The sequence below is a fragment of the Cantharellus anzutake genome, assembly GCF_015039405.1.
Source record: "Cantharellus anzutake strain C23 chromosome Unknown EI90scaffold_158, whole genome shotgun sequence".
NCBI classification, from domain to species: Eukaryota; Fungi; Basidiomycota; class Agaricomycetes; order Cantharellales; family Hydnaceae; genus Cantharellus; species Cantharellus anzutake.
Window position 1 is genome coordinate 46398 of NW_024067108.1, and position 16320 is coordinate 62717.

At 46.5% G+C, this 16320-nt stretch overlaps 2 protein-coding genes across 2 annotated transcripts; one reads left to right on the forward strand and one right to left on the reverse strand.

Moving 5' to 3' along the window:
* Positions 1-5972: 5972 nt before the first annotated feature.
* Positions 5973-9993, reverse strand: EI90DRAFT_3136315 (uncharacterized protein; the record flags this gene model as incomplete). The annotated part of the gene is made up of 9 exons (XM_039064789.1): positions 5973-6437; positions 6500-6601; positions 6634-6801; positions 6858-7733; positions 7791-7928; positions 8199-8789; positions 8839-9224; positions 9293-9468; positions 9539-9993. 9 exons carry the CDS (start codon positions 9991-9993, stop codon positions 5973-5975), a joined length of 3357 nt encoding a protein of 1118 aa, XP_038908455.1.
* Positions 9994-11124: 1131 nt separating this feature from the next.
* Positions 11125-15888, forward strand: EI90DRAFT_3136316 (uncharacterized protein; the record flags this gene model as incomplete). The annotated part of the gene is made up of 7 exons (XM_039064790.1): positions 11125-11900; positions 11966-12253; positions 12315-13190; positions 13244-13343; positions 13405-13791; positions 14118-15423; positions 15488-15888. The coding sequence occupies 7 exons, from the start codon at positions 11125-11127 to the stop codon at positions 15886-15888; spliced, it is 4134 nt and encodes a 1377-aa protein (XP_038908456.1).
* Positions 15889-16320: the final 432 nt, after the last annotated feature.

The following is a 16320-nucleotide window of genomic DNA, read 5'->3' on the forward strand; positions in this document are numbered from 1 at the left end:
CACTTGGAGATGGAGATGGCGGTATGGGCGGTATGGGAGGCTCAGGGAAGGGCGAGTGGGGTGCACGGTCAGATGCAATGACGGTAGTAAGCAGGTGGGCAGACGCTAAAGACATCGTCGTTGTTGTTGAACTCTTGTTTGTTGAAGTGTGTAAGAGATCACTGAACCGGCAACTGCGGACACGCGGGCTTGGGTGGATATGAATGATGCGAATTAAGGCATGGGGGGATCAGATGTGGGAATAGGTTCTAAGGGCGTCGCAGGACATCAGAAGGGCGAGTTAAAGGGGGGAGAAAGGCATGGAAAGGGGGAAAATTATGACCAACGCACCAAAAATCATCAAACCAGCCAAAAACTCATCCCCCCGTCGACAAAATCGCTCGAACGGCAGCAGATCGTCCGCCAGCTTAGGATGAAGGTCCTAACGTAAGATCCGGGCCAATGGCCCAAAGGACCGGCCAAATGGGCCAAAAATGACACAGAAGGCCGTCACGAAGCAGCCCACCCAAAGACGCCTACAGCCAAATGCCCATAGAGATCCGGGGTGAACTTGAGCGCTGACAGCGCATTGGACCAACATGAGGCGTTGAAATGGAGGCTAAGGGCGTACACAAAGCGACCCACCACCATAGATCATAGACACCGTTGATCTGATTGCCAGAAAACTAAATGAGAGTCTGGAAATGCGGTTGAGCGCAAATAGGGCAGAAAGTCAACTAGAAGCGGGAAAAATTAAGTGAAGAGTCGTACGGAGTTGAACTCTCGTCAAAGGGATTCCCCAAGAGGATCTGATACGGAAACTTCAGCGGCCGAGACTGATACGGAGGATTCAGTGATCGATACAAATTGAGACCGACGTTTTCAACGGCAAGAAACAGATGTTCTGAGTTGAGAAGGGGGATCGTGGAAAATAAAAAAGAGAGATATGGAAAAAGAAAAAGCCACGATGACGCGTCTGCCTGGGAACACTTTGAGGGATGTGCTCTGATCCCTTTATATCAAAGTATTGGGACTCCCAGGGAGCAGCAGATACGCCAAAGTGGGGGAAAAACAAAATAAGAATGGGAATGCTGAACGGGAATGCTGCATGGGAATGAGAGATGTAAGTGCCGGATACATCAAAGGGTTCCTACCTAGAGGTCTACTACCCTCGACTCCCTCGACACCCCACCTTCATGCCGGTTATACTGGACAAGTTCAGCTCTCAATGAAATAGGAGAGAAAAGGCTCACACCAGGGATTCGACTCGGGGGAAGGATGCAGGGTTCCAAGGGATGCTGTGCTATGATATCCCAACGGCGCGCTATCGGGCACAACACAACCCTGCCTTGGACACAGGTAAGAGAACCTGGGATTGTTATCTAGTAAGGGAAGAGCGGGCCCTCCCTCCCCCCACCTCAATCCTTCCTGCACCCCAAGAGAAAAAAATGTGTCTGCATAGCCTCACAATTTAAATAGCTACCATTACAATACAAAAGTCACATGTGACAGACATAAACACAAATCCGATCACCTACTCCGGAAATCAACTCGCAACAATAACAACCACTTAGTCCAGATTTTGTGCATCCATAGCGGAGATGGCTGGGTACAAGTCTGGAAGAAGGGCAACCTTCTCAACTTCCATGGCACCCATAAAAGGAAAGGCTGTACAGTTCCCCAGTTGAGCAGTGTGACCATAGGGAAGGTCCGGGTGGCAGTACTTGGAGGCCGTGGGAACGTTCTGGGCGAGTTGCTCGCCCAGAATTGTGGCTGTGACCTGTGGGAACATTCTGGGCGAGCAGCTCGCCCAGAACTGTGGCAGTGTCTGGAGGTCTTCTCACACTTCCGTGCTCACACAAGTGTACAAGGCAGTGAATGAGAATAAAAACAAGTGAATATCCTCACTTGCTTAAATCCTACTATGACTGTAGCAGAGACACTAAGATGGCACCGACCTCCTACTATGCACTGGCCTTTTCCATTCAATCCTACTATGACAATAGTGCAAGTGGACATCTTCACTTGCTAGCCGTGAGAAAAAAAGCAAGTGAACATCTTCACTTGCTGCCGTGAGAAAAAAAGCAAGTGGACATCTCCACTTGCTAGCCGTGAGAAAAAAAGCAAGTGAACATCTTCACTTGCTGCCGTGAGAAAAAAGCAAGTGGACATCTTCACTTGCTGCCGTGAGAAAAAAGCAAGTGGACATCATCACTTGCTTGCCGTGAGAAAAAAAGCAAGTGGACATCCTCACTTGCTAGCCATGAGAAAAAAATCCTACTATGCCATTCAATCCTACTATGACGGTAGTCGAGCCACTTGACTTTCAGAACCAATTCAGTCCTTTCCATTCAATCCTACTATGCCATGGGAATTTTAAAATCAATTCAGATCATAGTAGACCTACTATGACGGTAGTAGATCCCTTGTTCCCACCTTCTCTACTTCTCAGCTTGTCCGCTTGTCCAGTTATCCCGTCCCCCACCAAGTTCCACAGTTCCACAGTCCCAAGTCTAGTCTACTTCTCCCCTTGTCCAGTTCTCCACTTGTCAGCTTCTCGCGTTATCCCGTCCCCAGTTCCACAGTTCCACAGTCCCTCAGTCTAGTCTACTTCTCCCCTTGTCCCCTTGTCGGGTCCCCAACAAACTTTCACAGTTCACCTTCCCTACTTCCACAAACCCTGAGCCAGTTCCCACCGAGTCTACTTGTCTACTTGTCCGCTTGTCAGCTTGTCCGCTTGTCCGGTTATCCCGTCCCCTCCTAAGTTCCACAGTTCCACCAGTTCCACAGTCCCCAAGTCTAGTCTACTTCTCCCCTTGTCCACTTGTCCGCTTGTCCGCTTGTCGGGTTCCCAACAAACTTCCACAGTTTTCACCTTCCCTACTTCCACTTCCCCCTGAGCCAGTTCCCACCTTGTCCCCTTGTCTGGTTGTCCCCTTGTCGGGTCCCCGACAAACTTCCACAGTTCCACAGTCCCCAAGTCTAGTTTCACAGTTCCCAAGTCCAAACCTTTTTTTGCTTCCTTGTCTACTTGTCCTCTTGTCCACTTGTCGGGTCCCCCACCAAGTTCCACAGTTCTAAACCTTTTTTTCTTTTTGCTTCTTCCCAAGTCTAGAGTCTAGTTCTTGTCTTCTTCCCTTCTTCACCTTCTCGCATTCTTGCATTCTTCCCAGACTTCAAACTCAAGTCCCCACTTTTTTTACTTCCACAGTTCCGCATTTTTGTCACCAGCCTTGTCTTCTTGTCTAGTTGTCTAGTTCACCTTCTTAGCTTCCAAACTCACACTTCAAACTCAACTTCGAACTTTTTTTACTTCCTTAGTTTTGCTTCTTCCCAAGTCTAGTTCTCTAGTTCTTGCACTCAAGTGAGACTTCAAACTCAAGTCTCCACTTTTTACTTCCACAGTTCCGCATTTTCGCTCCTTACCTTGTCTAGTTCTTGTCTTCTCACCTTCTCGCCTTGTCGCATTGTCATATTGTCGTGTTGTTGCCTTGGTGCCTTGTCTAGTTCACCTTCTTAGCTTCTCAACTCACACTTCAAACTTCAGTTCTCACTTTTTTTAGTTCAACAGTTTTCCATTTTTGCTTCTTCCCTTGTCTAGTTGTCTAGTTGTTTAGTTGTCACCTTGTCGTGTTGTCGTGTTGTTGCGTTGTCGCATTCTTGTGTTCTTGTGTTATTGTCTTCTCAAGTCCTTCTCAACTCAAGTTCTAACCTCTTCTCCCAACTTTCTCACCTTCCACTTTCTTCCTATCAAAATTTTTCCTCTGTGGCTGTGCAAAAAAGTGCACAGCCACTTCTCTTTTTTTCATTTTATAATTTTCACTAAAATCACACCTTCCTAACCCTATCAACCATTTCAATTTTCATCCATCCAGTCAAAACTTATTCCACTTTTAGTTTCACTTGCACCCTCACTGCACCCTCCTGCACCCTCCTGCACCCTCGAAATTTATTTTCCAAAAAAAATTATTTAAAAATTCCATTCCATTCTCTCTCCTGAATATATCACTCTGAAAAACACCCCATATTTATATCTATTTTTTCCACTCAGATATTTCACTTTTTATTTCAGTTGCACCCTCACTTGCACCCTCTGCACCCTTCTGCACCCTTGAAAAAAAACTTCCCAAAAAAATTACAAATAAAATATCTCCCCATTCTATCTTCTCACCATATTCCACTCCAAAAAACCCCGCATTTTTCCCTATTTTTTTCGTCCACTTATCAATTTATTTATTATTTTTTTCCTTCAAATTTTATTTTCCCCATATCTCCTTACCCAGAGCAGCTATTCACATCCTCTTTTTTTCATCTTGTAGATCTCGCCAACAGCTATCTGGAATGCCTATTGCCGCCCATAATTCTCAAAACTGACCGAGAAAACATCGAGGCTTCAGGTCAAGGGTGCAGGGTGCAGAAATGTCAGCGCTTATAACTTTTCAACGGCCGAACCAAATTTCAAATCATTGGTACCGTTAGAAAGGTGTGATTTTTCTCTTTTTTTCAAGCCCGGAAAATCCCGAGGGTGCAGCGGCAATAGCCTATTGCCCCCCCCTTCTATAGAGTGGCCCTTTGGCTCCTTGTTGGAAAGCCTTTATGGTTGGCATCTGTGACATTTTGATAGGGGATAGTCGTATGGGCGGGCGACTGCACAAACAAGGAGGCCCTCTGGCTCCTGTGTTGGGTTATCATGGTTATCATGGTTATCATGAAATAATTATAAATTGCTGGGTAGCATAGACTCTGTTCTGCGTGAACCACTGGAGATTTTTGGGGAAGCTGCTATGGGTCGGTGGCTTATGAACCAAGTGCAGTCCCAACCATGGTGTAGATGTTTGGGGTCTGAGGACAAAATAGGTTCAGAAGACCTTTTTGTCCACTCGTTACAGAAGAGCTGGGGTGGGTGGAAGTGAAGGTCAAGGTTACGATTCCTTTGCTTTCCAGCCAGCCATTGGTTCTACCTGTCATGGGATATCCTTGTTTGGGCTGGGGCCGCTTCAAGTGATGTGATTGTACCCTAGCAAGTGAGTTCGAAGTTGGGGCTGGTGGGCCTTGACTCTGGGAGACCTTGACTCCTTGTGCGCTTCGGCTTGACAACTTCTAGCTGAAGGGCTAGAGTCCTTCTGTGTGATGTTGATGCCTTGAGGTGTCTTCGACCATAAATTCATAATGACCTTGCTAGAGATGTTGGATGTGATGAGGGATAACCACAACCACAATCATAAATAAATAATATATTATGATTTGTTTATGGGTCCCAAGAGAATGTCCGGGTCATACATGCTAGTGTTTGCGTACTATGTCTTAGTGTTTGCGAACAGTAATGACCTTGCTAGAGATGTTGGGTGTGATGAAGGGATAACCAGAACCACAATCATAATGGTATATTATTTTATGATTGTAATTTATTGGTCCCGAAAAGATGTCCAGGTCATACATACTAGTGTTTGCGTACTAGTGTTTGCGAACAGTAATGACCTTGCTAGAGATGTTGGGTGTGATGAGGGATAATCACAACCACAATCATAATATAGGATTTATGATTGTAATTATTTATCCAAAAAAAATGTCCAGGTCATACTAGTGTTTGCATACTAGTGTTTGCGAAGAGTGATGACCTGCTACAAAACATAGTTATTTCACGTATCAGTGTTTGTGGACATTGGGATGTCCATTGTAGTTTGTGCCAAACATCGTAATTCCATGCGCGAAAAATTCTACGACCAGGGTGCATATTTCATCTTGATGGAAACCAGTTGTGGTTCAAATTGATGTCGTAATTCTACGCGCGAAGAATTCTACGACAAGGGCAGATCAACTTGCTGGCCAATCCGCTAGGTCGCAATGGACTGATGGACCTATATTGTCGGTTGTTGGATTGGTATTGATTGTGTTCTCTTCACGCAAAAAGGCATAGCGGGAGAGAGGGCATCTTCATTCACAATATTATAATATGCTATTGTACAAATGTGATGAAGTATAGGATGTTGTGGTCAATAACCGAGCTTTTTCAAGCCGCCTGTGTTGGCAACAAGTTCATCGCTGTCCCCTTTGGGACCTTTGCGTGACTTTGACCTTGCTGAACGACCTGTTCGCTGAGCATCCACTGTTTCTGATGTTGCTGCCTTCAGACGAGAACTTTGACGCGGCGGATTTGAATCAGTTTGGGGCTCGGTGATTCGGCCCCGTTTCACTGCCAGCTGGGATGAAGGCGAGTTTGATGTCGATGCGGGTTGGCGAGACCGTTTGCTAGACATAGCTTGCTTGCCCGATGGGGGGGTTTGGGGTGGTTCTGGTTCATCTGCTGCACCATCATGTGGTGATTCATCCCCTCCTGCCATCTCGGTGTCCTCTTGACGTTTGCTCTTCTTCCGGCGTTTTGGTGCATAGGATTTATCAGATGATGCATCGGAGGAGGTGACGCTATCATAAGACTTATTATCCTCCTCCCCAGCGGACTAAGGTGTGGATCAGGCTGGCAAAGAATGACTTAATGACGAATGATGATTGTCATGCTTACATCAAAGATATAGGCGAAGTCTCTGTGGCCCTTCAAGAAGGCTGGGGGGGCCTTGCCTTGTCGGCTCGGGTCTAAATAATAATAATATATGGAAAATAAATGCTTGCGTAAAAATATTGAGCATTCCAACATACTGCTGAGCCCTTGTAAAAGCGAGGCCTGAGCGACCGGCCAGACGAAGGGATCCATTGTCCAGATGAAAGATCCTCATCGTAGATGGTCACCTTCTGCCGATCCCCAAATTTCTGTTCGTCACTAAGGACGGAATTCACTGCATGGACGATGCTGAATCGATGAAGGGCCTAGAGAATATGTTGAGTAAGGGAGGGATAAAATAATAATCAATCAATTGACTTACACTTTCGAAGTCATTCCATGCCTCAATGAGGTCATCGTCGATGTCATTTGTGATATTGTTGCGGTAGTGAATCCACGGCAGGTTCTGGAATGCTTTGCGCATGGAAAGGATACTGGCCTGGTGTTGTTTTCGTGCCAGCTTGTAGTGGGAGAGGGGAGTGTCACTTTCATCTGGTTCGTCCTCAGATTCTTCTGGGAGACCCTGAAGGTTTCGAACAAATGCAGAAGGGTTTTCCAGGTATTTTGACCCCTGACTCCTTGCAGCCTTCGCATGACCGATGACAAAGTCAAACCTTTGAGGATCAATCCCAAAGTTGCTGATCCTGTCAGCGAGGGTGGTGTAAAGCAATGCCGTTATCCCTTTTGTCTGGATCAAAGGTTTATGGCACCGGGCATCGTGGATCATGTAGAGCAACATTGCGATCTTCCACTTGGAGGATAAACGATTCACGTTGCTCCCTGTGCCCTCGCTGATAGAGATGAGAGGGTACACAGACATGGCACGATGGACATTTTGCTTTGAACTCCGAGATTCCCGGCGTAAGGAAATCTCAGTTGCCGAGTTCCAGGTGTGAAAAACGTCGTGGCAAAGTTTAAAGTTATCACATTCAAGTTCCCAAGTGAGTGCAAGGGGACCTGATGCAAAGATTCCATTGTTGTGATTGGAGGGACGAGGAGGATAGGGTGGGTTCGCTTCCGAGGCCTTGGCTTTGCCTTTCCCTTTGGCTTCAGCATAAATGCCAACCTTTTCGAAGAAGCCCCTTGGCAGCTTTGCAGTCTCGCGTTGTGGAATATGGATGAATTTTGGATCAGTCTCCATTTCAATCATCCAGTTGGCAAAATGTGGCACAAGGTCAGACATGACATCGAAAGTGAACTGAAAAATATTTGATGATGAGCGGGTGGGATGATGGAAGGAGAAAATGTGACTTACAAGAAGTTCAACATTCCAATGACGTTTGAGGAGCTTGTCTCGGGAGAATGAGTCAAAGAGCAGGTATGAGCGATCAGCGGGATAGTCCTTGGGCCATTCAAGAAGGTAAATTGAAATGGGGTCGACCCATGCATGAATCTGAAATGGGCATAATTAAAATCATCAAATCATCAACATCAAACACATGCACAAGAAGCTCATGTTGTTTCTCAGTGCGCGCATGAGAATACGACAGATGGGACATCATATCGTTTCCATGTGCGCGCATGAGAATACGACAGTTGGGAGGAATGTTGCATGCCCAAATAATAATTATTACAAGTTTGTCTTGTCGTTTCCATGTGCGCGCACAGAAATACGACACCAGAGGGTGGAATGGGGGTTCAGGGAACAAGAGGATTCACATACCTCACGAAAGCAATCACTGTACTTTTCACTCAAGTCCTCAAATTTTGAGACGAGTCCAGTGGTCATGAGGATGGGATGGATGTCATGGAGATGTCCAGAGAAAAGGAGGTCGAATCGTTTGAGGGCAGAGATCTTGACGTGAGGCACCAACAGTGCCTCAACACGAGAGATGACATGCTGAATCGCTTCACGGATTTTGGCCACATATGTCATGTAGCGCTCCTTCTGTATCAGGGTAAAGACCTGAAAGACATCGTCGGGATATACCTTTTCCCGCTTCTTCTTCCCTTTACCAAGTGTGACAAGCCCAGCTTCGAGTTCCGCCTTTTCAACCAATGTCCAAAACTCCATCGTGTAGAAGTGTTCGAGGTCAGGCAGTGCTTCTTGCTGATCGATGAACATCGCTTTGAATTCTGCTATGAGTTCGTCAGCCCTTGCCATGAGCCCGTCCCGGCTGGTAGCAGTCTTCGCTCGGCCAAGTTTCACTATCAAAGTGAAAAACTCCTCATACGGGAATTCGGCATCCAATTCGGATGGCGAAAAGATAAGGCCCAGAAGTTCATTCTGGGCCTGGATATATGTCCACAGGTACTGCATGGACATTGATCAGTGTGAGATAGAGGTGAAGTAATATACTCACGGAAGATGTTGCCTTGATTGTGTTGAGTGACAGGTGGTTGATGTTGAAACCACTCCAGTCGCGGTAATACTTGCCCATCCTGGTCATCTCCATCATTCCACGGGTTGTTCGGGGATCCCTTGAGATCCTGTCAACCTTTGCCTTGTTTGCGTGGATCTGTAACATGAGTTCAGTAGGTTTTCGGTGATGTGACATTCCGATGTCACTGGGCAAGGGGGTTGCGCGCCATAAGCGTGGACGCCACCCTTCTTTCATCTCTAACCCCAAAAGTTGTTGATAAATTGGTGCCAACCGATCCTCCTCCGTTGTTGCAACCTCGACGGTGTCCTTGTTCTGGGAGAGTAAATCGATGAGCAAGGTACCCTTGCCATCTCCCTCGATAACATCTATTTTCAAGGAAGCAAGGTGTCAGTGTTGGCCTTGACGGAAATGTGGATGGAGAATGTTGGCTCACCTAAATTCCAGATGTTGCAAGGCCATGTCTTCAACTTTTCCAACTTTTCCAGTTCGGAATCATAGGCAGCCTTGTCATCATCTGATTGTTTCCCTTCCTCCTGTGCCTCGATTATTTCACGAAGGCGCTCTAATTCAGCTTTTGCCATGCCATATGCATAGCGCAATCCTTGAATTCTAGACAAATAAGAGATCATATGTCACTCATGATGATACTAACAATTATTATTAAAATTGCGGTACTGACCTGTGTTGTCCATTGATCACATGGACTTGGCCTGCGTTGGCGGCCTTCTCACCAAGGTCATTGAACTTGATGTGTGGGAGTGATTCGTAATTAGAATGGGTGATCTGGCGAGGCCAGGTTTCGTTTGCAACCCATGATGGGCGAATGACGAGGTTGAGAGCCATCTCAGTTGTGAGACGGCGAGGACCTGAGTGTTGATACACATCCAGGCCTATCCGCTTTGCGGATGGGGTGTGAATAGGTCGAGCATTCCTACCCCCAAGGCGTAGACAGGGGGTTTCAGGATCATAGACGTTAAGTTCACCTATTCCGATCAGAGCACGTTCTCGAATTTCCACGCATGCCGCAATCTTGGCATCTGTTGTGAGTGAAAACCACTCATCGGAGATGGTGAGGTTGAACTGCAACCCCCTGAGATTGTCAACGGTTGGTTTTGCAGACGAAGTAGATGCCATGGCTCCGTTGATCGCAAGATCAGTTGAGGGTGAAGCAGCAAAAGGCAGTGCCAATTATTATTTCACAAGAGACCGCAATTGGGAATACCCGAGCCAATCAGATCAAGAATATTCATTAGTCAGATGGGTCATATGATACTAATTTGTATTTGATATGTTATTTGTGTGTTGGATTGACACCATTACTATACCTTTTGCATGCACGTAAAAATGATGAATGGCCCACAGACAACTAAGAGATTGGTTGGTCCATAATATTGTTATTATGATTTGATGGTGATGTTGTACTTTTTTGCGCGCTCAGAATGACGATAAGGGCAAAGTGACATAATCATTGGGAATAACATCTTAGTGACCAATCATTATTGCGATGTCCACTTGATCCAACTTGTGGATCATTCCCGGGTTGCAAACTGTGGAATAATAATATATGTGGCCTTCATAAGTATGGGGACCCAGATGTGAAAATGCATTCCTTAGATCAATGCAACCATAGTGGTTCATCTGGCCATAAGATGGGAAGACAATATGTCAATGTCGTACTTTTTTGCGCGAATGAAAAAACGATAAACAGCTTGGTGGGATCACAATGATTCACCCTAGTTTGTTGTGACATATTATGTTATCCTGTTACCCACTAGAGTGCTTGCGCTTTGCCAGACCCTGCACTGCCCACTTGTTCTGTTATCATCAAATAACTATGTTGTTATGTTGCAAGGGTCAATGGAATTCAATCATCTTTCTCGTAACAACACAATACATACAGGGAAAAATTGGATGGCATGGCAGCGAGCGAAGGTCATACATGGTGGCCTTCAGATATGATGGTACTGATCAAACTGAACCGATACCAAGGGGCACATTGACACCTTGAAATGTAAGAAAAATTAAAGAGATGACAAATTTTCAGCATTGAAAAAAGCGTAATATTGCCACGGGTGTATGACTCTGTGCAGAGTAACCAACTACCAGCATGTCCAAGGGTGACACAATCAACCAGTGGAAAGCAGTGTGCCAATTGTCCCCTATTTGAAATACAGAATCCATTCAATGTCCCCAGCTTGGTTGTTCTGCATCCTGCTTCATCCCGCTTGAACCCACGTTGTCCATCATATTAATCCAACATAAATTATGGCCGGGCTTGATGATGTCTGCGAATCCATCCCAGTGGAAGCAACCATTCCTGCTTTTGACCTAGATAATCCACAGGCTGAGGAGGCATATGGATCAGTCAATCAGGGCCTGATCGCAGGTGCGATGATAGGGATGAATACCACCTCTAGGATCCCTGAACGAGACCGATACCATCAACGGCCTGAACAATTGCTGAACCTCAGCCAGCTGCAAGGACTCTACAACCGCAAGGATGGTGGAAGGGCCTTCCGCCTTCTCAGGACAAAGTACAGGCTCAATGTCGATCACAGTTTTTATGAAGATGGTGTCACCCAACACTTTGCCTACCGCACTGCAGGGCACCACATCGACTTCTCCCTCAAAGTCCCAGATCGCATCGGTTTTGATGTGATCCTTCCTCCCCCTTCCATTAATGTGAATACCACCTGGTGCTTCCACCTCAACTTGTTGGGATCTTCCCGTCCATTTCTCAACCACAGGGGTGACCTTGGCTTTGACCCCACAGGCAGGATGCTCTTCATCGGTACACAGGATCATGACAACATCTTTCTTGCCATGGCACCTCGCTCATTCCTAGATAATGATAACGATCCAATTGCACTGGGTACCCAATCCGAGCGCACCCAGATGACTCCCGCACATGTCCGTATGGCCACTTGCATAATTCTCTGGGCAATGGGCCGTATCCCCAACAGGAGCTACTCCACACATGACAACTACTACATAGATTTGTCCGGGAGGCTTGACCAATACAAGGCCATCACAGATTGGGTGTAAGTCAAGCAAGCCTTGGAGCATTCAATGTCTCTTTGCTCATATGTCGATGCATTTTCACTAGCTCACAGCAATCGTCAAAAGCGATGTTAAATCTCTCCAGTGTCCGGTCTATGCATGACACGATGGTTCAACGATATGAATCACACTTCTTCGAGAATGCACCTGAGACATGGCATCACGATCCTTGGTTCAAGGAATCCATACCGTTGATTGTCTCGATGAAATATGGTCAAGACCTACTGCTTGACACAAGTGATGTCAACTTGGAGCGAACCATCACTACCTTTGGCCAAAACTATTCTTTCGAGCACATATCACGTTGGAGCTTTGCCATTGCCACCCACTTGCGGTAAGTCATCAAATGTATGATGGCTCACAAGTGTGTGCATTGATTTTGTTTTGGGGCTTAGTGCCGTTGCTGTTGCTAAGACAGTCAATGTGGACCCTGAAACTATCCTAGAAGAGCATGACGAGGTTTATGATGAAAATAATGAACCAATCACTGATCTCGCCAATCTGCCGTACCAGGACATAGATGGAAATGACGTTAACATCTATGACTCAGAGAAAAATAGGATTGAACGTAGAGTCCAATTTTTCAGTGCAACAGCTGCACCAGGGGGCCCTCTCTTCCAGTTACACGATGCCCCAACGATGTTTGACCACTTCCATTATGGCGACCGGACTGGAAATGTGTCCATCTCTGTCTACCCACAAGCATTCATGACACGCTTTGGGCATGTGCAAGCAAACACCGTCCTCCCTGAATTCCACAGGGCTGCACAGGGAATCAACAGTGAATTGCTTTCTCGAACAAGGCAAAGACAAAGCCACGACCCCATTGGAGAAGACAGTGATGATGACAATAACGATAGTGACTATGCACCCTCAAACCGAGAATCTGATGATGACCAACTGCTTGGTGGTGACGAACTTGACACCCAGGAGGTTGAGGACCTCCTTCATCAGCATGCTGTGGAGCCCCTAAAGGGTGTGTTTTTCCAGGGATACAATGAGTTGCAACATCGGATTGCACGGAGGTCAGGAGCAGCTGAAACCATGCATGGAGCCATAACTGCTGCTCTTGCTGGACAATATGCCCAACCGACAGAACGCACAAAGGCTGAAGAGATGTCCTCCTATGTGGAGCGGGGGATGCCATTTGACCGAATGAAGCATAAACTCACATCCAATGATCCTGACTTGCGACCACCAACTGATCTCCGACTGGAGAATTATTGGACCATCAACTTTTCTGGAATTGCACAGGAGAAACGGACTGGAAGGTCAGAATGATATATTGGAAGTTTTGTACTTTGTATTGATGGTTGATCTCCAGAGCTGTTTTCGAGAAGATTCTCACCCCCCTTGTGGACACATGGGTTGATCCGGAATTGGTAGACAAACTCAGGCGCAATTTGGTCATCTTCAAACCTGAGGTATGTGTTGGTCATGATCAGCTTTGACGTGTCTAATATGGTGGGAATGGGGATGATTTAGGTCCTTCAGCGGACATATCTTTGGACCACATACCCTCTCTTCTGGGCCATAGATCACATCTACCAATCTGAAGTCCGACGCAAGAGAGAGGGACGTCCAGCAAACTTGCTGCTGCGAGAGCTGCTTTCAGCACTGGAACGAGCTGGTAGCTTTGGGTTCTGTGGTGCAGGAAGGGTGCTGTCCACATATGTGATGGACCCTCTTTTGCTTTCTGTCGGAATCAAGGAAACTGGATTCCCATGTCTGAGTGACATGGTGGGGATCCACCTTGAACGAATGGAAAAGATTGATGTCGATGCATCCAGATGGCCGAAAGATGCTGCAGGAGTCCCACGCTTCGCATCAAAGCGTGTTGTTCTGTACAACTACTCTCAGGCCACATATGATGTGAGTGTTTATTTGTTTTAATCCTTGGGATAGTCGTTCTTCTGTGTGCGCATGGGAGTACGACCTTTCTCTTAAGTCTCTGGAGGAAATTAATGTCGTAGTTCTGTGCTCGCATGGGAGTACAACCTTTCTCTTAAGTCTCTGTAGGGAAATTATTGTCGTAGTTCTGTGCTTGCATGGAAGTACAACTGCTTTTCTAAAAATTCACCACAGAGAAGTTGTTGTCATTCCATGCGCGAATGGAACTACGATAATAACCCACTTTTTCAATCATGCATGAATTTCCATTGCCGAGTACTGACCCACCCCTTCACTTTCACTCACAGCGTATGAAAGCCACCTGCTTCATTGAGCATATCCGCCTTGGTCTTCACACCACCGAACATCTCCCCACCTCCCTCCCAAGGGAGGAGAAAATCCTTCAGTCACTAGCCAGTTATGTGGTTGAAACGCTTGAGACAGATGCCCTCTATGAAATTGAGAAGGGAATCAAGAAATCCCTGAATGCAAGCTATGCAACTGCAGACCGAGATGACCGACGTCGCCTCAATATCCAAGCTGATGCACTCAAGGAACTCTTGTCCAGGGCACACCCCTTTGACAATTCTAAAGTGGCCACAGAGTGCCAGATTCTCACACTTGCTACCTCCTCTCAAGCCATACACTCAATTTTGAAGAACCTGCCCCGCATTGATGTCTATGAATGGGTCCGTGGCTTGTATGCAATGGTCACACCGCCTGACCTTGTTCAAAAATCATCATCAACAAGGAAGGGCCTTGGAGCACCCTTCTTTCGACAAGGGTCTGCTGCGGAAGTCTGCACTCAAGTCTTCCAGGCATTGCGAGACCTTTGCCCACACACATCATCCTCACAAGGGCAACAGGAGTTCTGCATTGAGGCTGTTGTCTTTCAGATGGATTCAAGACGGATGTATCGATATCCACATTCCACCATGTTTCCCACAGGGAGGTCGAGTCAATGGGCACAGTATGATTCATGGGTGGACTTGATATACCCCAGCAGGAATGCAAGACGACCTGATCTGGGAACCATGTCTGATCCAGATCGCCTTGCAGCCTCCATTGCCAGCACCCAGATTACAGAGGGAAACCCACAGGCATCATGGAACTGGATTGATGCAAGGCTTGGTGACCTTACATGGGTCATCAAACGTTCTCGACTTCCACTTGACTGGATCCAGCAAGACATCTTGAAGGACCCGATGTCTCAGGAGCTCACGAATTGGGTCACCGAGAGCTATGATATGTTGGATGCAAGATTCCACATCAGCCTCATTGCTGCGTTCATCCTCACTGCATGGGCTCCCTTCCATCGGGTCAAACACAATGAAGAGAAGATTCCAGCGGAACGGGCAAAGGGTGCAAACATGGTTGAATATGCCAACAGCCTTGTATGGGATCGTGAATATGGGAAGACTCAATCAGGGTGGAAAGCAAAGCCACCACTCTTCCACCTCTGGTTGATATACATTTGCGGTATTTTGGTGGAGGACAGTCCTTGGTGGCGGAGACACGAACAGAAGGCCCGAACTCAGTCCATCAAACTGGCCTCCCGTACTGCTGAGCAAGGAAAAAATGCAGAGGTGATGACCATGTTCAACACCAAGCTCCGTGAGTGCTTCCTGAAGCTATCTGTATCACAATTATGATGATAATATTATTATTATTATTATAGAGAGGAAAGGGGTCACCATTGCTGTCCTTGCCCGACTCCACCTGGTAGAGGCCTGCAAACCTAATGCATTCAAGCCTGGAAGTCGCTATCAGATGGACTGGAGGCGCCATCCGAAGGAGGTATTGGAGTCTAGGCTTGCGACCATTTCCAAGCACCTAGCCCAACCTCCACACATGTGCCCTGTGTTCTGTGCAGTGCGATATTTCTTGGGTGATGAGTGCCGTTCCCTTCACATTGTGGAGTCTTTCCGAGTACCACCCATGAAGGAGCGAGTGCCCTCCACTTCTTTGGCACACAAAGCTTCAGAGGCATCCCTCCGTGCTGATTCTGAGTCATCAGAAGATGAAGCAGAGAATCCTGGGCTGAGTGCGCGTCCTAGGAAACGTTGCCGGGTTCTGTAATATCGTCTTTTCATGCGCGCTTGGGAATACAACATCCCTTAAATATACCAACACCATGATATAACATTGTATATTGACCCATCATCAAATCTTGCAGAAAATTATCATGTCGTCTTTTCACGCGCGCTTGGGAATACAACATCCCTCAAACATACCAACACCGTTATATAACAATTGTATATTGACCCATCATCAAATTTGGCAGAAAATTATCATGTCGTCTTTTCATGCGCGCTCAATAATACAACAACCCTCAAGTATATCAACACCATTACATATAACTCATTGTACATTGACCCATGATCAAATCTTGCATGCAATTATTATCATGTTGTCTTTTGATGTGTGATTGAGATACCATGTCACTCAAATGATTGCAAATCAAACATGGTGAAATCCAATGATACATGTTGTTTGGTTTGGCTTCTGTCG